General features: G+C 30.5%; 1 protein-coding gene across 1 annotated transcript; it reads left to right on the forward strand.

Moving 5' to 3' along the window:
- The first annotated feature begins 3,899 nt into the window (after window positions 1-3,899).
- On the forward strand, window positions 3,900-5,624 carry LOC145015546 (uncharacterized). Its single transcript, XM_078974023.1, has 2 exons — window positions 3,900-4,665; window positions 4,741-5,624. Exons 1-2 carry the CDS (start codon window positions 4,128-4,130, stop codon window positions 5,466-5,468), a joined length of 1,266 nt encoding a protein of 421 aa, XP_078830149.1. The 5' UTR covers window positions 3,900-4,127; the 3' UTR covers window positions 5,469-5,624.
- The last annotated feature ends 21,128 nt before the right edge of the window (window positions 5,625-26,752 follow it).

Genomic DNA, 26,752 nt, shown 5'->3' on the forward strand with positions numbered 1-26,752 from the left:
ATATGAAGCTTTAGTAGAGTAAACCTTAGGGTTTGAAGTTAGGAATCATTTATGGGATTTTTATGGTATATATAGTGATAAGAGAAACTTTGAGACACACTTGAACAAAATATTAGAACAAGTAAATAGCGGAATTGTTAATCTCTAAGGATCTGTTAGCTCAACAATAATATTAAGAATTAGAAGTTAGTAAGTTAGATGCGGAAATGTAAAGAAACGTAAATGACAACAACTGTTATATCAAGTATACACAAAAGCAGATTCATAACATGGAATGCATTCAAACCAAGTTAGTAAGTTAGATCTAGCTTAGTGATTAAGTCACAAGTGACTTGCTCTACGAGGATAGATAATAATAGAAGAAGCTTAAGTAAGAGAGAATGAGAACAAGAAAATGTGTATTAGAAATTGATAAGAGATTCACGCATCGGTTGGGGTACTGAATACATAAGCAAGCATCTCTATTTATAGAGAAGTTTACAACTCTAAGAGTAGCCATGCAAGGCATACTGGACAATAGAGTGTATTACAGAAAAGACAAAATAAACTAAGTAATGACATAGACTACGGTGCATGATGACTTCGGATATCATAGTTTGAGGATGTTGCTTGACTGCGGTGGCTTGGACGCTGCGGTAGCAAAGTTCAAGAGGGTCAGTTTTTTTATTCAACATATAGTTACTTTCATCTTACACATTGATATGAAGTATTTTATATAAATTATGTGCTATGTGTGCATATTATTTGAATACTTGTTGTCTATGTTGGATGAACGATTTTATACATGTTTTAAAAGATTTAAACGATATATTTATTTTATATCTACAAATATGTTGCGCATGAAACATGGGCAGATGAAATAGTTGGCGTGTGATGAAATAAAATGATGAGAGATAGGTGATGATAGAAAGGTGATGATAATTAGGTAAATAGATGATGATGAATAGGTGATGTAGGATGAAAGGAGATATCATAACCTTAACCGGCAATGTGGTGATGTAGTCATCTACCAGAGTATAGATGGCGACTACAGACTATTCTAGACAACCTAGTGAAAACACCAGCAGGCCCATAACCTGTAGGTGATGAATTACGAGTTCAGACGATGTTGTAACTATGTATTTATGCGATGATACTCTAACCCCTTACTATGAATTACGAGTTTAGACGATGTCATAACTACGTATTCATGGGATGTCACAAATTCTGCATGCCAGACCAATGATCATAATTCACATCAGTGAGAATGATTCATTTTTTTTTTGTAAAACCAAAATCAGATTGGAAATTTTGATTTTTTATTTTGGAAAATGTCAAACCATTGGTTTTTTATTTCGATTTCGGTTTTTTGTTTTTTTTTAAATATATTTTCATCGTTTTGTTTTTTTTATTTCATAGATTTCTTCATCAACAAATATTGCTACAATTTAACAAAAATAAATAATTTGCTAAAACATAATATAAGATTAAGTTTGTTCACATTTAGTCACTGAACTTTTTAGAGGGAAACGAACTTTCGATTTTGTTCACATTTAGTCACTAAACTTTTTTTCGTTATCTATTTGCCATTGAACTATTGAAACTGTTCACATTTTACCCTTATGACCGGCAACAACCGGTCATAAGGGTAAAATATGAACAGTTTCAATAGTTCAATGGCAAATAGATAACGAAAAAAAGTTTAGTGACTAAATGTGAAAAATATCGAAAGTTCGTTACCCTTTCAAGTCATTATCCCTATATATATATATATATATATATATATATATATATATATATATATATATATATATATATATATATATATATATATATATATATATATATATATATATATATAGGAAAGGTTCATGCTAAAATGCAAATAATTTGTAAAAACACGAAAACAAGAGAAAACTATGAGATTGTGCCACCTCAAACTTATATTTTGAACAATAATCTATCCAAACTTTTAACTACATGATAATAATCATTGATACATGAGAAATTGTTTCATATTAGCAAAACATGATTTTTGCTAATAAATTTAATTTTTATAATTTTATGTTTGATTTTTATAAGATAAAATATGTTTTCCCGTTTTCACAATTTATTTATGTTTTCACATGAACATATATATATATATATATATATATATATATATATATATATATATATATATATATATATATATATATATATATATATATGTTATAAAACTTTAAATGTTCAACCACAGTCAAGTCAAATATTATAAATTTGTTACTACAAAATAAATGTGATGTTTGACCAAATAAAAAATATAACAAAATAAATGAATATTTAATATTTAATGTAAATTACACTTTCGGTCCCCATATTATACACAAATCTGCATGGTTAGTCTTGATGTTTGAAACTTGACACCGCAATCTTCATTGTTGACAAATCCATCCGTTTTGTTAACGATCACATCTTCATTGTTGGCAAATCTATCAGCTTTCTTAACTATCACGTTACCAGCTTATACCATGTTGTTAAGTATGTATTAATAAATAAAATGCGCTATTTTGTTTTTTTGATTTTTTTTTTCAGATTTTTTGTTATTATTAAATTATTTAATAGGTACCAACATACAATGTTGTAAAACTCGTCGAGTTGTCCGATTACTCCTCCGAGTACTCGTTACTCGGCTCCTTACCGATGTGAGTTATAGAATTTCGAGTATTCCCCGATCAGCCATTTCCTAAAAACTGAGCGGTGTTATAAAACTCAGTCAACTCAGTAATTAATATGTATAATATGCTTAATGATTTATTATTTAACACACATACTTGATTATTACTACATATATATATATATATATATATATATATATATATATATATATATATATATAAATCTATCTTATATTTTCAACAAATATTCAATTATACGTTTGTTTGTTTTTGTATATTCACATATATCTAATGTTGTTATATATTTCAATTAACCTTTTATTTTAACTTATGGTTTTGACATATATAATTTTCCTATAAATATTTCTACATGAATTACCGAATCCGAGTACTCCCTGAATACTCGGTACTCGGTAGTCAGCCGAATAGATACCGAGTAACGAGTTTTACAACGATGCCAACATATATAACCACCACCATAAACCACCAAATACAACCACCACGTACCATCACCACCATCATTTTCCTTTTCCCAATTGACACCATTACCACCATAGTCATCATATCTTACCAACCATACTACCCACCAACATATCTGTCCAACCTTATCGTCGACCATCAGTTTCCGGCCAAACCCACCACCCATAATTGCTTATAGTTCTTGCGTGTAGGCATGAGAAATATAGTAGATCTAGTGGGTTCCAACAATGCATGAAAAATTGAGATCTGGTGGTGATGTGGCCACTGATCGGAAAAGAAGAGGATACAATGGTTGGTGGATTTGTCGTTATCATGTAGATTGGCAAGGACGAAGCATATATGGTGAGGTGGGCAGAGTAATGATGTGGTGGTATCTGAAAGTGGAGTTGTGGGCGAGGCCGACGCTACAAGAGAGGAGTGAAACACCGACGATGACATTGTAGGAGACCGAAGATGCCCAAGGGGGAGGGGGGGGGGGGGGATGAGTTGTATGTTTTTTGTTTAGTTTTTGGAACAATTAAAAGATGTAAGTCCCTCTAGATAATATCATTTACATTACTTTATATGCATTTAATGGAATTTTAGAAAGAAAGGAGGGATCATTGTTCATGGATTTGTCTTTGGCCAACCATAAGGCTTAGTGGTGTCAAATTTACATATCTAAGACTAAATGTGCATATTCATGTATACTATATGGACCAAAACTGTAATTCATTATTGTAAATGATTATAAAATCTTAGGAACTCTTCCGAACAAAGGAACTATCACAATAAAGAGCCTTTAATGTCGGTAGAAGATAAAATAATACCTGGAGTATAAAACCCCACGAGGGAGAACCCAATTCAGAGATGAACTCCACAAACCGGCCATATTTTTCTTAAATCTAATGATATACCAAGTCAAATGTCGTACGGTGTGAACAAATATTCTTCATCTGATTCACGAGCCCAGAGATTTGGTTACTGTAGCAATGACGGCTCTGCAAAATTTCTTATAAAGTCATTTCTTTGATGTTAACCCCAAAAAGTTTCTTTCAATCGTCTCAGATTAATTCGATCTTGATTTTTGTCCTATACCCATCTCCAATTCTTTTTATTTTCTTGTGTGGTTTCATGTTGGTTATAAAGGTGGCGAACCCAGGAGATTCCGGTGATTATTTCAGTTCTCATCCTGAGAAAAAGAACGATGAAGAAGAAGGAGGAGGAGGAGCTCCACCACCACCGTCACCGCGTTTGCAGTTTCTACCGGGGATGCTCACATCGGAGTTTAGTCATTCACAGGAGATGTCTGCTATGGTGGCGGCTTTAACTCATGTCGTTTCTGGACAGACGTCTGGCACTGGTGTCGGTGTCGGTGTTGGTGTTTCTCCGATGTCGTTTCATGGCGGTGCTGCTGGTTTGGCTGCTGGTGTTTTCTCTACGGATTCACCGTCGTCGGCTTATTCCTCTTCAAGTTCCGGTTCGTTTGCTGGGATTAAGAGAGTTCGTGAACAAGACGAAAGTACTGTCAATCAAATTTCAGAGCAACATCATCGAAGATTTTATGAAGGTTCTGTTACATTCTGAAAATTCATAGATCGATGATATCTAATATTTTGGATTTACTCATTGAGTCATTGTGCAGGTAGAGAAGAAGAAATTCCATCTGCCATCACCACCACCACCACTACGGTCGTGAACACCGGAATACAACATAACCCGACAACTCAAGCAACTCAAAACGAAGACACCGGAGAGAGGAGGAGGAAGTATAGAGGTGTCCGGCAACGGCCGTGGGGAAAATGGGCGGCGGAGATAAGGGATCCACAAAAGGCAGCAAGGGTGTGGTTAGGTACATTTGATACGGCGGAGGCGGCCGCCAGAGCCTACGATGAGGCTGCACTTAGATTCCGAGGAAATAAAGCAAAACTCAATTTTCCTGAAAACGTCACGCAGCTACCGCCTCAACAGTTCCAGCCAACAACCACCACCACCACCATCCGCCAACTACCGCCATCACCACCACCGTTGCAGCCGCTGTACTTCCGACCCCAACCTCAACAGTATCAACTACCTGGTGCAGATTACTGGCAATACTCGCAACTTCTACAAAACCCAATGAATTCTCATCTCCAGCAACCATATGAAACAAATTTGTTACAGCAAATCATGTTTAATGCTTCAACAGTGTCGTCTTTAAATTCACAACCATTCATCTCTTCGTCTTCATCGGCAGATATTGATCCCCAGTTTTTCCCAAACCAGCGGTTGCACTATGATTACCAGCAGAATATGGACAGCAGTACAGATTTTCAAGCGGCGCCGCCGCCATCATGGCCTTGTTCTGGTCAATTCGCACCTCCTAATCCTTAAATTCCAATGTCATGGTGACGACAGCTTTTGCTCATGCAAGTACCATTCAAATTGTATATCACAATTTGGATTTTTTTTTTTAATACTTGTAAATGGAAATTAATGAGAGATGATTTAAACAAAGCATGAGACTATGAGAGTTTTGATGTTTATCTTACAAATTGAAACATGGCCATCTCCGCCTTCGACCTTCATTTCCCCACCTTTCTCTTGTCGTTTGTACTTTTGTTTATTTATTTATAATTTAATTTTTGGTGAATTGCTTAAAAACAAAAAAAAATATATTTTTTATTAATTTTCCCATAAACCAAATGTTTTTTACAAACCAAAACAAACACGGACAAAGAGAGGCGTATCTACCTTATGCCAACATGATTACGTGAAGGTATAGGACCACCTTTTTAATATATATCTCTATAGTCTATACTAATAAAAGAGTATTTATTTTGATATGCATTACCATATTAGACATTCTAATTAATATCATGTTAGACATTCTAATTAATATCATGTTACTTCTCAACATATTAATTTTTCATTTCAAATTTCAAGTTTTAGATTTTAAATTTCGCACTTTAATTAAATTAAATTAATAACATGAGAATAAAAAATAAAATAAAATTAATACAAATTATAAAGTGATATAATTTCACGTATTTATTTCAATCAACAATTTAAATTTTATATAACTAAAAAAATATTTCTTAATTAATAATTTATTTAAACAAATTCATTAATAATTTTAAGTTTTTATTATAAAAGTTTCATTACTTTTGTAACCTTGATTCCCACGGTTTTTAAACTAATATATATATATATATATATATATATATATATATATATATATATATATATATATATATATGAAGGATCATTTGAGAACACATAGTTTCTGAAAACCCGAGAACTAAATATGAACTGTTAGATTGAAAAAATAGATGGCTTGGATTAAATGTGACATTTTTGTAATTATTAGGAACTTTAGTGGTATCTTAGGGTTTAAAAATAAACCTTTAAGGCAAATTAGTCATATGAAATATCTGCAAAATTGCAAAATTACTTTATCGACGTTTATTTCTCTGTGTTTCTCTATCTCGTGTACGACTTTCATTGATGCCACGTTCTCACTCGTCATCAATCCCCGGAGAGTACCGCCTCCGCCTCTACTCCTCTACACTGACACCGCTATTTTGTTGATTTTGATTTTCCTTAAAGCGTCGGATCTTAGCCACCGTCATAGATCGCGAATAAAAGTGGTTGTCTACAATCGCCTCCACATTCTCACTGTTGTCTCGAGTCAACCACCATTATTGCCGATTTTCCGATTAGACATGTAACAGGAGATGAAGAAAAAGCAACTCCAATGGTTGTGATGGCGGAGTTTGTTCGAGAGTACCGAGATTTTTACAGGTTCTAATTTACAGTGCTTTGCAATCCACAATGCCTAATTTCTAAATCATTGGAAGATAATCGACGAATCAACAAATTGATGTCGTTCCATGGATTAACATATCTAATTTATGCTCGAAAATCCGTCATTAACTTCAACAGAAACAATAATTGTCGACTATGAAGTTATTCTTCTTGTTTCCGAATGATTTTCCAATCAAACAATCAACAACTACTTCCATGTCCATCGTGAATCAGGTATACTGATCTAAATCCTCATGAGGTATCCTACTGCTTATTCTTTATTGATGGTGTTCATAAGCCCTACAACGGTGTGAGGAACAAGTTAGTCTCTCTACATCTCTCTCGTAGTGAATTGATTTTATCTTCTTGAAAAATTATAGTCTCGTAGTGAATTGGACCTTACAATGCCGATAGAGGTGCGTTAGTTTCCCCTCTTCGATTGCACTATACAATTAACATCCATAGTGTTCACTGAATGAAAATTTTCATCATTGATTATGCTAAGTAATATAATAAATTTGGTGATGTTAATAAGTTAATTATTACTCTATGATTTGGTGTTGATTTAGTTCGTTTAGTAGTCCAGTTAAAGATCCTGTAGTGTCATTCATAATGTCATATTTTCCCCTGCATACTAACAACTGTCCTTGAAGAGATTGTACCACTGCTTTAAGATTTTGAATTTGTTTCTCTTGAGATAGGATTATCTAAAATACGGAGATAAAACAATAAAATAAATAAATAAGCAGTTGAGAGCTTGAGATTTATAAAATGTAGTTATATACATGTAACTGAATATGATAAGTATATTAACATCACCAAATGATGGAGTTAATACGTATGTGATCAGGAACTGAAAGCTCGAATTGCTTCTGCTTTTGTGTCTTCTAAGGGTCTAGAAGTGGACAAAGCAAAAATGGATGTCATAAAATCTTTACCTTATCCCACTTGTGTTCGTGACGTGCGCTCATTTCTTGGTCATGCAGGATTTTATAGAAGGTTTATTAAAGATTTTTCCAAGATATCTCATCCCATGTGTGAGCTCCTACAAAAAGATGCAGAATTCGAGTTTTCCAAATAGTGCAAGCAAGCTTTTGATCAGTTGAAAGAGTTGTTGATCACAACACCAATACTTCAATCACCAGATTGGAGTTTGCCTTTTGAAAGAATGTGTGATGCCAGTAATCATGCAGTTGGTGCAGTGTTAGGGCAAAGAAAAGACTGTGTTCCTAATGTCATTTATTATGCCTCAAAAACACTTGATAGTGCACAAGCCAACTATTCAACAACTGAAAAAGAATTGTTATCTATTGTCTTTGCTTTAGACAAATTTCGTCAATATCTGCTAGGTTCTAAAGTCATTGTTTATTCTAATCATGCAGCTATTAGGTATTTACTTGCAAAGAAGGATTCGAAGCCTAGACTCATTCGATGAGTATTACTCTTGCAAGAGTTTGAGATTGAAATCAAAGACAAGAGTGGAAAGTCAAATCTTGTAGCTGATCATCTTAGCAGGATTGTTTCTCCCGATGACTCAACTCCCATTCATGATGCATTTCCCGATGAAAACCTGTTTTCAGCAAAAGTTGCCCTGTGGTATGCCGATATTGTGAACTACATTGTCACAAATCAATTTCCACCAGATTTGACTCGATGGCAAAGAGATAAGATCAAGAAAGAAGCCAAGAGGTATGTTTGGGATGAGCCATATTTGTGGAAATATTGTGCTGACCAAATGATTAGACGATGTGTGGATCAATATGAGGTATCTTTTATCTTAACATTTTGTCACTCTTATGCTTGTGGAGGACATTTTGGTCCTCAAAGGACTGCAAGAAAAGTTTTAAAGAATGGATTTTACTGGCCAGGTATTTTCCATGACTCTTATGTTTTTTGTTCAAGCTGTGATAAATGTCAACAAATGGGCTCTTTAAGCTCAAAGAATCAAATGCCCCTAAACCCCATATTAGTTTGTGAAATTTTTGATGTTTGGGGCATTGATTTTATGGGACCTTTTCCATCATCTTTGGGTTTTATTTATATTCTTTTGGCTGTGGACTATGTTTCCAAGTGGGTGGAAGCAAAGGCTACCCGTACTAACGATTCAAAAGTTGTGATAGATTTCTTGAAGGCTAACATTTTTTCCAGATTTGGTGTTCCAAAGGCCTTGATCAGTGATCGTGGTACACATTTTTGTAATCGTATACTCGGGAGTGTTTTGAAGAAATATGGTGTCACTCAAAAAGTTTCCACAGCATACCACCCACAAACAAATGGACAAGCTGAGGTGAGCAATCGACAAATCAATAGCATTTTGGAGAAAACCGTGAATACAACAAGGAAAGATTAGAGTACACGCCTTGATGATGCTTTGTGGGCGTACCGCACTGCATACAAAACTCCAATTGGAATGTCGTCATACCGTATTGTTTTTGGAAAGCCGTGTCGATTACCCGTTGAGTTGGAACATAGGGCCTATTGGGCGATCAAGCAGTTCAACATGGATTTAAGTGAATCGGGAAAGAAGAGGAAGTTGGACATATAAGAATTGGAAGAAATCCGCAATGAAGCGTATGAGAATGAGGTTCTTTATAAGGAAAAGACCAGAGCATTCCATGACAAGATGATTACACGCAAGGTATTTCACAAAGGTCAAAAGGTACTACTTTACCATTCACGTTTTAAATTGATTCCTGGTAAATTAAGGTCCCGTTGGGTGGGACCATTTGTTGTCACTAATGTTTTTTAGCATGGTGCAATAAAAATCACAAGTGAAAAAACCGGGAAGATTTTTAAGGTAAATGGTCACCGTTTGAAGCCTTATTATGAAGGATTTCAAGTCAAGAATGAAGAGGTGGAGGAAGTAATGGATCCAAAGTATGAAAATTGACAAATAGTTGGGGTCCAAGTCGAGCCAACGACATTAAAAAGGGGCGGCTAACCGGGAGGCAACCCGGGGGTATTTTTGTCATTTTGTATATTTTCATTGTATTTTCTTTGTTTTCAAACTTCCAAGTAGTTTTTCATACTAAAAGAGGGTTAAAAATCATTTTTCGGGCAGTAGAGGTTTAGCGGGTTACAATTTCAAAAAGTGAAAAAAATCAAATTTTTTGGCCTTCTCAGAAGTTTACACGACCGTGTAAAATTATGCCTTTCATTTACACGGGCCGTGTAAACGATTAAACACGGTATATATGATTCAGGGATTTACACGGCCGTGTAAATCCTCCCCTTTGATTTACATGGGCCGTGTAAACGCAAAAACAGGGCTGAACGATTTTAATGTCAAATCTCGATTTTTCTAACTCATTCTTCACTCAATAAACTGCGATTCCCTCTCTCCCTACTGCCCCCTTCGAAAAAACCCTTCCAAATACTCAATCTTCCTCAATTTTGCATCAAAAATCAAGCTCCAAGGTATGAAATTCCTCCCTTTTCTTCATCTTCTTTATCTCCCACCTCTATTTCCTTCTCCCATGGCCGATTTTGGGGGGGTTTTTTTTAACAAAACCCTAGAATTTTTGAACTTCAAATCTCAACCTAATGCTTCAAATTTCTTGTAAGATAATCTTGGGGATAGCTAGGGGAAGCATTGGATATCATCTTACCACCATTATCAAGCACAAATTGGTATAATTGTTCCAAACTCTTACATTGTGCATTTAGATAGAACCACATTCCTTTTTTGGGTGCTTTTTGGTGAAACTTGCTAGTTCTTGTGCTTCAATTGTCTTAATTGTGTGCAATATTTTGTTGATTCATTTGGGTTATGGCTTCCCGGGGTAAAAGACATAGAGTTGGCACTTCACATGATGAACAAGACCCACATGCCATAAACAACCCCTATGAATTTGGTCTTATTTTTTAGACTAATCGACAGGAAATCTTGTTACAAGAACAATGGGTGCTCAAAAATTTGTGGACATCCAAGCCTCAAATATTTACACATATACAAGGGTGTTCACAAGCTTTTTAAAAACATAGGATGGGAGGGTCTTTTGAATCTTCATGCAGTTAGTTACCAAACACCGATGTTGGAACTTTTGTCTTCCATTACCTTTGACTATCAAACCCATCTCCTAACTTTCCGTTTGCTCAACCAAACCCATTAATTTCATGCTGATATCCTTTGCGATATGATTGGTGCTCCTAAAGCAAGAAGGGATATATACACAGCTAAGGGTAGAAAAAATGTTGTTTTTGAGCAAGACTGTGCAAATTTTTGGAGAAACATCTCTTGTGAGTATGAGTATCTATCAGGCACTGCCAAAGCTTCTAGCATTATCCATCCGGTCTTGAAAGTCGCTCACCGGATCATTGCTTCTCTCTTATTCCATCAAGAAGAGATTAGCAAGGCTAACAAGAAAGAGCTAGAAGTCTTGTGGTGTATGATTAACAAGCCTGCAGAAGTCCCTCATTTTGGTTGTTGGGTTATTCAAAAAATGCTCAGAAGTGCTACGAGCAATGGTGGACAGCTACATTGTGGAGGCATGGTTTCTATTATTGCAGAGCATCTTGGCCTCCACCTACCCAATAACCCAACAAACATCATCATGGGCTGTACTCGTCTATCAATTGATGTTATGGAAACAATGCATCTCTTCCACTACCTTCCCACTGGGGATATTCATTGGACAGTAGATGGGAAAGAGTATCTACGTATAGACAGTAGAAATAAGAAGATACTCAATTTAGCCAATGATATTTCATCAACTAATTGGAAACTCAGATCCAACTTAGGTGTTACAGTAGACCATAGTCCTCCACCCTCTCCTCCTCCTGCTCCTACTGCTGGTGCTTCTAGCTCATCTCGCCCTATTCCTTTTTCTGAACACAATCTTTATATGGGCGAGTTTGCACGTTTGAATCATTGTTACACCAGTCTACAACAGGAATTCGGGGACATTTATACGGGTGTCGCTGAAATCACTTTTGATTTTCAGGACTACCGTAACTTGCAAGAAGAGCATTGGGCCCAACAAGAGTTGCGGTGGGCTGAACAGGATCAAAGATGGGCTACTCAAGAGCAGCACAACCGCAACATTCACTATCTGCTGAGTGATATCCATAGAGTTCTTGTGCTCCCCACACAGTCGCAGCAGCTATCAACATCCCAAACCCAATGGCCTCTCTATTATCCTATAGATTACCCTTCACAGTTCCCTCCATATCCTCCGCCCGGTCCTCAATAGGACGGCTATGCCTCTCTCCAAGCATCGAGGATGATGCTATATTTTAAGCTTGGGGAGGGGCATCCATCCATGCATTATCCCGTTGCATGTAGGTTGCATGTAGTTTTGTACATATCGCATTAATTTTCATTTCATTTGTAGGTTGCATGTAGTTTTGTACATATCGCATTAATTTTCATTTCATTTTCTTTTTCTGCATGGAAAATTATTTATAAAAAAAAACCCAAAAAGATTTTCTTTCTATTCTAATTTTTATTATTTTTCTTTGCATCTAAATTTTTGCATTGCATTCATTGCATATTAAAAAAAAAAAAAAAAAAAAAAAAAAAAAAAAAAAAACCGATCCAATCCCAAGCAACCGAATCTTTTCAAAACAGTTGAGCAGGTAAATGAGTCATGTGCCTTGAAATTGGCTTGCTCTTTTTATTGAAAAATCTAAAAGAAAGTTAATCACACACGAGCACATCTCCCGAAGCTACTTGTGTAAAACAGAAAATGAGAAGATTGTCAACACTGGAGCATAACAACAGGTATGAGTTGATTCTTTGGGACATATGACCGGTCTTATGAGTAGTAATGCTCAATTAAACTTAAAATGTCAAATTCAAAAGTTCATAAAAAGAATGCAAAATCTCAATGTTCCGCTTTCCAGCACTCTTAAAAGTCCTTTCTACTCATTCCCTTTTATATACCCTGCTTGAGGACATAACTTTTAACTATACTTACAGGTTTTTGCATGTTAACATTTAGTCCCCCGAAAAATGTCTAGAAGTCACTCACGGTAATAGACCGTGAGATGTCCCATAACAGAAAAGTCAAGGACGAAAATATAAAGAAATCGGCCAAATAAATAAATAAATTAAGTGGTATGTGTTAACTTAGTTATTTGTGTTTAAATAATAATAACAATAGATCTTAAAAAAAAACACTATTATTAAGTTAATCTGTGACCTTTGGGATTCGAACAAGTAAGCTCTGAGGGGTGTTTTACACCTAATCGCCTAAAGCTAAATTGTTTGGGACTGATTGAGTTGAAAGTTCGCTATACGGGTTCCATAGAAAGTCATGAACTTAATAATAGCAAATAAAGCTAATCTGTGGCCTTTCAGGTTCGGGCAAGTAAACCCAGGAATCTCTTTAAATCTAGCATACTAAGGTCATTTGATTTGGATGTGTTGGTTGAAAGCCTGTTACACGGATTTCAAAGAAAGCCATGAGCTTTATTTTGTAAACAAAATGTAATTAGAAAGTTTGTACATAGTTGTGTGTATAGTTTAATTAGATGTTGTGTTTAGGAAAAATACTTGGCTGTCAAAAGATTCCCTTGGACTTGGATTTGAATTTATGACATTGGACTGAATGTTAATTACTTCGACTGGTGTAAGTGGTTTGAAGTTTGTAACCAATCTGGATAAATATTAGAGAATTTTTTAGAAAAAGATTGTTGTTGATCAACAAATAGCTGGAATCGAACATTGTTATATTTTATGAAACAAAGATGGTTGAGCATGTTTTGTCACATATAATTTCACGAGAGTAAGACCATAATTTGTTCCAAGAATTGACTTGATGATATTGAAAAGGAATAAGTGTTGTGATCTTTAATTTTGTTGAGTTGTACTAGGGAGTGGCCAAAGTCTTATTTCTATTATCATGTAATATTTTGAGACTAAAGCAAAGTTAACTCAAGGCATGACAGGTAAATTCTCAACTATAGTACAAAACAGGGTAATTGGGTTGGATCTTTTCATGTTTGTTTTGATTTCATGCATTAAGTTTCAAATAGTTTTAACTTTGATTTTTTTTTCTTCTATTCTATTTTATTTTTTCCAGTTTAAATCTTCTTGTTCTTTCTTGAGGACAAGAAAGGTTCAATCTTGGGGAGATTTGTTAGGTGCATTTCATGCATTCATTTTATAGTTTTAGTTCATAAAAGTGCATTACATTTAGGTTTAAACTCATGCATTTTGCATATTTTCGGGGTTTTTTCATGATGCAATTCCATTCACACGCTTTTAGGATATTTCAGGGACTTATGAAGGTTGGATCTTGATGGAGGAAGTTGGGAAGAGTTGGAGACAAAGTTGTAGAAGTTTTGGAGCTTTGAAGAGAGAGAATGAAGAAATGAAGAATTTGGCTTCACAGGAGTTTACACGGCCGTGTAAACGTATACCTATAATTTACACGGGCCGTGTAAACGTATATGCAAGGGCATTCCACTTCAAAGACCTGGAAGAATTAAGCATTCTACTTTTCTTGTTTACACGGCCGTGTAAATGGCACCCTTTAATTTACACGGGCCGTGTAAACGTCTCGGCAGTTTTAAAGTGGTTTTGTCTTCTTATAATTCAGACAATCAGTTTTTATGGGAGTTAGGTCGGATTTTAGGAGGAGAAGAGACGGTTTTCAGAGCTTTTGCAAGTAGATTAACACTTGGAAAACACTTTAAATTCTTTTTGTAAGTCAATTTGAAGTTTAAACTTGTTTGATTTGTAGTTCAATCTAGATATGTGTGGTTAATTTTATTATCATTTCCGAATCTGAATTCTTAAGTATGTGTTGTTAGATTGTAACTTGAATTTGACTTGTGTTTAACATCTAGTAATCTTTGATTTGATCTTAATCATGCGTTTGATTAGTTCTCTTTTTCACTTAATCAATGAACTAGGGTTCTAGTCAATATAGTTAATCAAATCATGAAATTCGTATATGTTTTATGATTTGATGTTAGTAACACTCACTTACTTGGTTGTAATTAGATCAAAATTAGTGCAATCAAAGATTAAATGTTTATATTCCCAAGCTTAGGAGGATTGTTAAACATTGTTGGTAATTAGTGCAAGAACCTAATGTCATTTAATGATTTAATGCAAGAGCTTATTTGGATTGAATCAATTAAATGAAGTTTTATTTGAAGAGCTTGTTTTGAATAAAATACTTTTGCCAATTTGGATATTAGAGTTTATTAATATCTAACTTACCAACCTAGATTGAACATGAGTTATAATCATATTACATCTTTCAACATAATACATATATAAGAGTTAGAATCGGAAATGTACTTCTTTTACTGCGTTTGTTTTCAATCTTTCTTATTTATGAAGTTTAATTCAAGTTCAAACACAAACCCCCACTTCAATATTACTTGTATTATGTGTAAAAATATGGCAAAATAAGAAGTCCCGTATCTCTGTGGACCGGCCCTGCTTACTCTATACTATCTTTAGTATTATAAATAGCAGTGATTTGAGTTATATTAATATTATTTTATCCCATCATTTGTTGGTTTGACACCCAAACATTTGGTTGGCAACAAATCGTAGATCCGAACAAATAATATCATATATGGCAACATATAACATTTAGTACATAAAAACATTTTAGGCAACTTTCCTAAAATAAACTAGTGCTTGTGTCTAAAATTTAACAGACACACACCTCGCAATCTCCACTTAGGATTCTAAGTTTAAGTTTAGAAATCCTACAAATTCCTAGTTCGCTTAAACTAATGCTCTGATACCAACTGTGACATCCCTAAAATCACGGCCAAAAAAGACCGATTTCATTTATGCTTTTTAAAATAATTTCAGAGTAAATTCTTTTGATTTAAAAGTGTTGCGGAATTTGTTCCCAAAACAAAACATGATAAAATAATATTTATCAAAGCATTTCATCAAGAGATGCATTTTCATTATATAATTAAAAATCGGGGTGTCATGTTCCGATACAGACCATAAAGCATAAACGATAACATTACAAGTCATTCAACAAATATACACATATACAGACTTGTAAACAAAACAACTCGATGACTCATCCATCTTACGCCCTTGCGCCACTTCCTGTAATACAAATAAAACTGAGTGGGTCAGGCTTCGGAGCCTGGTGAGCATATAGGGTTTTCAACACACAATAAATAAATTATATTTGATTTCACCAACCAATCACTATCCCGATTACCCATTCCCGTTATCCTCACTTTACGTCCCTAAAACAACATCTATCTCAAGGGACCTAATCTAGGATTTTCATCGGGATGGACATTACTGCTAAGGGGTTTCCTCAACAATAGATATCCTAAAGGCAACCATGAGGGGGATAGAGTACACCGGTGAACACATCGTTCACAACACCTACAGGTTATGAACCTGCTAACGTTCCACGAGACTATCTAGAAGGAGTCTGTGGTCGTTATCCATACTCCGCTGAATAACTAGGTCAACAACAACAACATCGAGGCCTCTCATCTGTTTATTACACACCAACTATCTACCCATGTTCTACCCAACATTTTAGTAGATAAAAATATATATTTTTATACATGGTTTAAAACCTGTATAACATTTTCATCCAATACATATTTCACATAACAGATGAGGCATACCCACATAACACGTATTTTATATAAAACAAATCAGATCTATGAGATTGAAGAGAGTGAATATACATTCACGTACATAACAACAAAATTATAGAGCTAACACGTATTTCGTATAAAATACTTCATAATTATGCGTTAGAAGAAAGTAACTACACACTCACATGATCAGAAGATGATCGGGCAGCACTACAGTTTGCAGAAGAGGTGTTTCTCCGTAGATTTGGAAGATCTTCACAAAAACCGGCTCCTCGCGGGCAACGCTTCGGCTCGGGAATAACGCTCTTCGGGATCCTCGGGGCTTCGGATCTTACTTCGGGGTACAAACGGCACGCAAAACGAGGCAAAAGACTAGAGAGAAGGATGGAATTTGTAAAGGAACTAAGGCTGCCTTCGGATCCTATTTATAGAGGCTGGATCTCGGGGTTACGTGGAGCGTACGAGGGTACGCGGGGCGTACGCCTCGGTTCGTAAGCGCATGCGTCATCACAGGTACTCGAGTGTTGCTTCGTCACCCCTCGCTATACGCGGGGCGTACGCTAGTATGCCGGGCGTACTTCGGATGAGTCCGATGACTCGCCTTCGGATAATACCGAGATTTAATAATTAAATTTAATTATTAATTATTTAATAAACTTCGAAAATTCATATCTTCTTCATATGAACTCCGTTTTCGACGTTCTTTATATCCACGCGAAGGTGAGACTATGCTCTACAACTTTCGTTTAGACTCCGTCGGCTAATTTTGAATTTATTTTTATTATTTATTTTTAATAGGCCGGGACAGAAAATTTCGTTATAAGTTCATAACTTCTTCGTTTGACGTCCGTTCTAGCCTAACTTTTTATCTCTTCGATACCAACAGCGAGATCTTTAATTCTCGTTTAGATTGCTTCGGCTAAAAACCGCTCGATCTCAAATCGAGTATTCGGGTTGCATACTGCCACGTCCAAACTTCAGAAAATCATAACTTCCTCATACGAAGTCAGATTTTGGCGTTCTATATATATTCGGAAACCTCGTTTCAACTACTTCAACATTATTCAAATATATCAAGTTTATTTTATACTTAAATTTTGATGCTTATTTTTATTCTTAATTAATCAAACCACATAATTAAGCAATTAAGCACAAAACATATAATACTCAAATAATACGTTCTTATTATTTCAAATTGGGGTTACAAAGGTTAACCTAGACTATTACATTGATAAAAATGGCAAGCCCAGAAACACAGGCGTTACATTACTTGCCTGAAATGTGTAGAAAAATCTTCAAAAAAACTTCCACAAACCGAATGTAATCAAGTTGATGCGACGATGGGGCATATAAAATTTGAGTAATAGAGGTATAACAATCATTTATAATTTTTGATAAGATCATTGTTCTTTATTTATATTGCCTAATGATAATCCTCCAACTCAAATCATTTGCTGATTTAATGGGATTTCGTGATATATTTTTTTTATTTTTAAATTTGGATAGTGCTGGGATTCTTAATCATACATACTTATAAAGCTAGCATTTTTTCTTTAATCTAATGTATTTGAAACCCCATTTTTTAACTTCCTCAAACCACATTCATTTGAAACTCTCCTTTTTAACAAAGTTTTCTTAATTATGATTTAACACTTAAAAGTTTTATAACTTATATAATGTTTAATTAACATTTAGTGAAAAGTTTACTATAAAAAGACCAATCTTTTATGTCATTTGTGTTATATAAAATCTTACATGTATGAAGGATTTGAAGATATTGTGATTCAAAAGTTTTCATATAATTGAAGCATTCATGATCCAAATCTGATGATTTGAAGAAATAGGTTATGTCGCATCGATGATAATTGTAATATGATTTTTTTTTCAACCAAAACAAATGAATCTTTTATATTCTTTCTTTATATTCAGTTTCTCATTTAATTTTTATATGTCATTTGTGTGTATTACTCAATCTTGAATGTTTTTCTTGGAATATCTTTCCGATTCTTCTTTTTCAAAGAAAATATTTTGATTGCAAGTTAGTGAAGAATTGTCATCAAGTATCTATGGTTGAATGGTGTTAAATGAAGAAAGAAGATTCAAAAAATGGATATAGGTTTTTTATGTTTGAGCAAAGTTGACGAATGTTAGTTTTTTCTTTCGATTTAAATGTATGCATATATAACATCTTTATGTTCAACCACTTAATGCTCTTACTTATTTGATTGTACCTTTTCTATTTTGATTATGTTCATTTTCTATTTTTTTTGTTGTTTTATCATACACAACATATTTAAAATATAATATTTAAAAGATATCATAATTTTGAACAGTTGATATGTAATTATGATAGACTTATCATGATATGTTCTTTATATAAACGTAACTTATCCAAATTACTACGACAAGAATTACATATCACATTTACGAATATATATATATATATATATATATATATATATATATATATATATATATATATATATATATATATATTATGTGATTTGTTTAACATGTATATGCACCTATGTATGTTATAAATTTATAATTAAATATATTTATGTTTAATAATTGAAGAAATTAAAATGATGCATCAAAACCAATTATTTAGACGAATATAATAATAATAATAATAATAATAATAATAATAATAATAATAATAATAATAATAAATATACATTTTCAAGTACCGTATTCATTTGAAACTCACGCTATAACTCAAGAGTTTTCTAATTTATGTATATTTATTAGTTACAACTCAAGAGTTTTTAACTTATGATTATTAATTAATAATCACTAATAATTTTTTATTTTCCTTTCTTTTATAAGGTAATAAAGTTTTGCTCTCTAAAAACATTATTGTATTTGAAGAGATTTGTGATTTAAATATGAAGAGTTAATATAAATGTTATAATAGATGTTTTAGTGTTTTTATGTTATTAAAAGCTATAGTGTTTATTTTTCATATTTTTTATTATTCATTGTGTATATATATATATATATATATATATATATATATATATATATATATATATATATATATATATATATCGTTTTTAATACAAATGTTATAATAAATATTTTTCTATTTTTATGTTACTAAAAGTTGCAGTTCATATTTTTGTTCATATGTTTTGTTACCCGTTATATTTTCATTCATTTGATATATAATTTAGACAATTTTTAAACGGTTTATATAATTATCAAATAATTGTATATATCACAACGACTTAAAAATAAACTATAATGTTTAATAAAACTAATATTTTAACTATATGTTTGCTTTACTACTAATATTTTATTTCAAAGTAAAAATATTAAATTATAATTTGGTAAAAGTTATTATTTTAACTATATAATTTTATTCTCGCGCAACGCGCGGAAATTCGCCTAGTTTATAGAATAATTGTGCGTGATATAGAGGAAGAGTAAATGAGTGGGAAAAAAAGTTGAGAATGCACGCAATGATGACACGTGTCTCAAATGACTATTTGTTTTTATTATTATAGTAGGATATGATATATTCATATTGTATAAAAGCGATATCAATTAAATTTTTAATCGTGTAAAATCATGACTAAATTATCTATTAAATTTAATTCAAAATTTCTAAGAATAATCTACTTTGAAGACTTTGTTGCAACATGTAGCATTTTCATTTAATTTGTTAAATCTTATTTTTTAATTATTTTGAATTTATTTTTTTATATATTATTTTATGAGTTTTTGTATTTTACTATTAAATTATACATAATATTTTATTATAATAATTAAAATAAATATAGTAATAAATTGGTATCAGTTTCATTGATGCACTTACCTTTTAATTTCAAAATTCTCAAATTAAATTTCATTAGTTTATTTTTTATTTATTTAAATTTTTTTTAAAATTAAAAGATAAAAAAACATTTTAATTTTTATAACTCATTATTTTTTCTTAAAAATCCAAAGTTTTCAAATATTTAACCTTCATATTATTTTTTTAATTAATTTATATAATAAATGAAATCTTACAGCTAGTAAAGAATATGTTAAGGTGTCATGTATCACCTTAAAAATAAACCTAAAAATTAAATATAAATTCTGAAAAAATATCATGTGGCACATAGGTATATATATATATATATATATATATATATATATATATACACACACACACACACACACACACTAGACGAATACTCGCACATTGCGCAGAAACATTTATATGATTGGAGTCTTTACAAATATATGTTTTTTTTAAATATAAAAATAACACTATTGTTAAATTTGATATAATAATTTGTACACTAAAATATATTGATTATTTTGAATTATATGATAATATGTACATCTATTATAATTTCATAATCCCAATCGTTTGAATAACTTCTACGTGCGAGTTACATATGAATAAAATTAAATATATTATATGGTTTAATGTTATTTATAGTTGTTGTTATTGCTAATTAATTTTTTAAATTTGTTTAATGTTTTAATTTCTATCATTATAATTATTTAAAACATCAAACATTACTTTTTAATTTTAATGGTAACAATATAATCATTTATATAAAGTTATTTTTAACTATTGTTATTATAAGTTATTTTAAGCTACTTAGTTGGAAACTTCTAAGGATTATAAAAATTCTTTAGGAAATATTTTAGTTAATTTGAGATTACAGTTTAATTTTTGCATTGATCACTTTTAACTATTTACAAAATATTTTTTGGTTTTTTAAGTGGAACTGAAATTTATATTTAAGTTGACATTGTAATGCACAAAAACACCTATATAGTTGAGGTCTTTACAAATATATGTTTTTTTAAATGTAACAATAATGTCGTTGTTAAATCTGATATAATAATTCGTATACTAAATTGATATAATATATTGATTATTTTGAATTATGTGATAATATATACATCTATTATAACTTTATAATCTCAATCGTTTGAACGACTTTTACCCGCGAATTACACATAAATAAAATTAAATATAATATATGGTTTAATGTTACCCATAGTTGTTGTAGTTAATTAAGTTTTTAAAATTTATTTGCTTAATGTTTTAATTTCTATCATTATAATTATTTAAAACATCAAACATTATTTTTTGATTTTAATGGTAACAATATAATCATTTATATTGAGATATTTTTAACTATTGTTATTATAAGTTATTTTAAGCAACTTATTTAAAAACTTTTAACGATTATAAAAATATATTTACGAATTATTTTAGTTAAATTGAGAGTACAATTTAGTTTTTGCGTTTATCACTACAATTTATCAATTATAACTATTTACAACATATTCTTTGGCTTTTTAAGTGGAACTAAAATTTATATTTAAGTTGACATTATAATGTTATATTTAAGTTAACAATTTAAGTATTTTGTCCAAACTGTTCTAAAGTTGTAGCGTTAAATTGACAATGCTTTAGATATAACAATATATTAAATCTAGTAAATTAAGTATAGTATGTTAAAAGTTAAAGACATAAAGTTATAAGTAGAAGTAAATATATTATTTTAAAATTAAAATTTGGTTTATTTATGACTACACTTTAGGTTTGATATTTATTTAAGCTTATAAACCAATTTATAGTCATTATTAGAAAGACACTACAATTTATCATTTTTAACTATTTACAAAATATTCTTTGGATTGTTTAAGTTAAACTAAAATTTATATTTAAGTTGACCCTGTAATGATATATTTAAATTAATAATTGAAGTACTTTATATAAATTGTTCCAAAGTTGTATCTTTAAAATGATAATAGTTTACATCCAACAATATATTAAAATTAATAAATTTAAGTATACTATTTTAAAATTTAAAAAACATAACTTTATAAGTAGAAATAAATATATTATATATTGAAATTTAGTTTATATATGATTACACTTTAGGTTTGATAATTATTTAACCTAATTAACTAAGAAAGAAATTGAAAAGTCATGACAGTTTCAAATGAATATGGTGAAAGGAAAAATATTTACTTTATATATATATATATATATATATATATATATATATATATATATATATATATATATATATATATATATATATATATATATATATATATATAAGGAAAAGTGAATATACCTTTAACGGTATATAAGCTTAGGTACTTAAACCCACCATAATACTTAGTTTGTTTGATATATTCATTATAATGTTCTTAAACTTCAACCTCTAACTGGATTTATTTTCAAGATTTTCAAAAGTTAACTAGTATTTTTCTCTTACATCACATATTTTTGTCGAACACCTACTAAGTCATATATATTATAGTTGAAAATGAAAATTATGTATGAGGAAGATAAATGTGAAATTTATAAGAATCTTAAAAATAAATCAAGTTAGAAGTTAAGTTATAAGTACATTGGACAATTGCAATGTATATATGACACAAAACGACATAGTTTGGTGAATTTAGATATCTAAGCATATATATCCTTAAGGGTATATTCTGTTTTCTCATATATATATATATATATATATATATATATATATATATATATATATGTGTGTGTGTGTGTGTGTGTGTGTGTATATATATATATATTTTTAGAGAGAGATAGAGGGGAGAGAGAGAGACAGAAAGGGTAAGGAAGTTAAGTGAATTGATGTCAAATTAGCTTATTTTAACTATTTCTTTGTTTGAAAAAATGTTTAATTATCATAAATAGTCCAAATTAGTCTTATATATTGCATGTTTTCTTGTTCACTTATAGCTAAAGCCATACAACCTTGTCTACATTTGTGAGATAAGAGCAAACATCATACTTGTAACGATGACTTCTTTGTCCTTCACAAATTTTTTTTTCTTTTTCTTGATTACTTTGCTTTTCTCGATATCAAATGTGTACTCTTCTCCACCATACGAGTTCGTTAATGAAGTTTGTAGCAAACAAGACAATCCTAATCTCTGCTTAGAGGTCCTAAAATCTGATAGCAGGAGCGAGTTTGCACAAAATATAACCATCGTTACACAGATCGCTGTTGATTTCGCAGTAAAAAATGCAACCATGACACGAGATTACTTCCGTGGAGTGACAGCTGGTCCTCCTGGTGTGATGAAATCTCTCGGTGATTGCGTGGATGCGTATAATAATACGATCACAAGTTTGAAGATTTGCATGTCAGAAGGTAACTGTTCTTTGACTAGTTACGATATTCATTCTGCTGGGGACGAGGTTAAACGTTGTCAAGATATTGCGGATTCCAATGGGGCTCATGGTTCGTTTATTACTAGTAGCAATACGATCGTTGAGAATGTTTGTTGGCTTTGTGAATCATTAGCCAACCTTATGTGTAAGCATTCACTAAAGTTTTAGATATTTATATGTTTATGCATAATTAAACTTGGATCGAGGAGATGCATTTAATTTTGTTTTATTTTATATCGTTTGTGTTTTAAGGATCCGTTGTAAAAGATTTTAAGTTGCTTTCTTGACGGAATATATGGAGAGCAAGTGGTTTAGAAGAAAATAAAGAAGAAGAAAATTAATTCTTGTTCCTAAGTTTTTTTTTTACCAATTGAAAAATGTTAAATGATTTTTCTCTATCTTAATTAAATGTAGAAATTATAAAAGATTTAACATATAAATGGAAATTTGGAATCAAAGAGTTTTATAAAATTTCACATAATATCACTATATATTTAATAATTTTCTTTCCAACTTGAGAATCCATAATTATGCACAAAGATATTTTTATCTCCCAAAAAAGTAACTGAATCTAGTTGGCTTAAAAAATAAAATAAAATATATTTACTTTTGTATTAACAATTATTCCAAAATACTTTAATGCCTTTCCTAAGTTTTTTCTATATATGATAATGTTTTCTTAAGAATTTTGTATTAACAATTATTCCAAAATACTTTAATGCCTTTCCTAAGTTTTTTCTATATATGATAATGTTTTCTTAAGAAGCATTAATATTAGTGGATTAAAGTTGTACCTTTTAAGGAGGTAAACATCAATCCTAGGTGTGTAGTGCCCCATTTTATTAAAGTAAAATGTGATCTAAGCATCAATATATCTTATTTTAAATAATTAGAATAATTAATGTCTTATGAATACAGTATATACAACTTTATATATTGTATTCATAAGACTTTAGTTATTAAATTTAAACCACCTTTCTAATTATTTAAAATAAGATTGTTTATCATTGTCGACGTTTATATTATATTGATGTTTAGATAATATTTTACTTTAATATAATGTTTTCTTAAGAAGCATTTTTATATTTAATACAAAAATATTGGTGGATTAAGGTTGTACGTTTTAAGGAGGTGGACACCAATCCTGGGTGTGTAGCACACATTTTATTAAACTAAAATATTATCTAAACATCAATATAATATAAATGTCGACAACGATAAACGATCTTATTTTAAATAACTAGAAAAGTGGTTTAAATTTATTAACTAAAGTCTTATGAATATAGTATATACATACAAATTATAGCGATTGATGTTAAATTTACAACTGATCACTAGCTACTAATCAAATTATATATTGTGAAGTTACAATAAAACAATTCATAACAAAATATTATTATTTTATACAATCAATGCTTTATACTATGAATTTAGATTTAATAAATACTATGATTTTATGTCAAGTATATCGCATCCTTTTTATGATTTGTTTTTTATATTTTAGGCCTATTCGACACGGAGCGTTTGACAAAATACTTTGTTTTGAACAGAAAGTATCGTTTTACACTACAAGCATCTAGCGTTTAGTTTAAACAAAATGCTCTAAATCCAAATGTTACTTCACGTAGCGGTTAACAAAACACTACCAACTAGAAGCTAGTACCTGTTATATGCTACAAGCTACCCATTACCAGCTATTTTTATCGAACACGCCCTTTAATTCACGAAATAGTACTAAAAATGGCTTTTAATGTCAAATGGTTTTTAATTCAGGTTCATTTGAGACCATTCTAAATTTGTGACACCGTGAGACCAAATCTAAAAATAATTTTAAAATGCAAAATAAATGGAAAGATCCAAAAATTCTTTTTTTAAATATTATTTTCGGAACTTGAATTAACTAAAAGAATATATAAAAAAATATAAAAAAAAAATTTTAATTAAAAAAATTCCGTTTTTTTTAAATACGTGAAATATTCTAAATAGAATATTACACTGACATATTCTAAAAAATAATTTTAAAATGCAAAATAAATGGAAAAAACTAAAAATTCTTTTTTTAAATATTATTTTCGGAACTTGAATTAACTAAAAAAAAATTTTAAAAAATAAAAAAAATTCTATTTTTTTTTTGAAAAATACGTGAAATATTCTAAATAGAATATTACACTGTACATATTCTAAAAATAATTTTAAAATGCAAAATAAATGGAAAAATCAAAAAATTCTTTTTTTAAATATTATTTTCTGAACATGAATTAACTAAAAAACATTAAAAAAAAAATAAAAAAATGTGTCTCACGGTCTCACAAAATATAGGTGGTCTCAAATGAACCTAACCCTATATATATATATATATATATATATATATATATATATATATATATATATATATATATATATATATATATATATATATATATATATATATATATATATATCATAGTTTCTCAACATCCGAGTATTAAAGGTGGAACGTTAGATCAAAATTAACTCATTAAGGGTATAATCATCATCTTATCAATCTCATTTTAATGTTTAATTTTTTTGTGTTATTGAAAATATGAATAGAAATGTCTAAAAATTAACATAATAAATCAAAATTTTGGATTTTTTTAATAATATTTTTTGTTTTATTAAATGCAAAATTTTAAACTTTTTTTAGAAAACATGAACTTTTTTTAAAAGAATTTAAAAAATATATTTTTTAAAAAACTGCAATTTTTTAATTTAAAAACCAATAAACCTTAGAAAAAAAATGGAATATTTAAAAATAAAAAAATAAAAAATAATAATAATAATAATAACAATAAAAACTATAACTTTTATAACAAAAAAAAACAATGTTTTAGGTGTATATATGCATATTTGTTATACCATAATAACTGTAAGTAATCATAAAAAACTCATTTTTATTTACTAATCTATAAACACAATAGTAAAAGTTTTATTCGATATAAAATAAAATATAAAAAAACAAAAAATGCTATAAAATTTTAAAGTGTTTTCATGTCTTCGTGTCAAGATTTTCATGTTTTCTTCAATTTATCACTTTTCACAGTTTCAATATTTCCACAAATTCTTCAAAATCTACAAGAACATACACAAAACTTATGTGTATATATCATGTAAGATTCATATGTGATTATATCATATAAAA

Source organism: Lactuca saligna, chromosome 9 (assembly GCF_052625555.1).
Source record: "Lactuca saligna cultivar CGN05327 chromosome 9, ASM5262555v1, whole genome shotgun sequence".
Classification (NCBI taxonomy): Eukaryota; Viridiplantae; Streptophyta; class Magnoliopsida; order Asterales; family Asteraceae; genus Lactuca; species Lactuca saligna.

Excerpts from the sequence above, each read along its gene's own strand:
- LOC145015546 (XM_078974023.1), top strand. The coding sequence starts at position 4,128 with ATGTTAACCCCAAAAAGTTTCTTTCAATCGTCTCAGATTAATTCGATC. Across the intron at positions 4,666-4,740 it reads TCATCGAAGATTTTATGAAG|GTAGAGAAGAAGAAATTCCA; the intron begins GTTCTGTTACAT and ends GTCATTGTGCAG.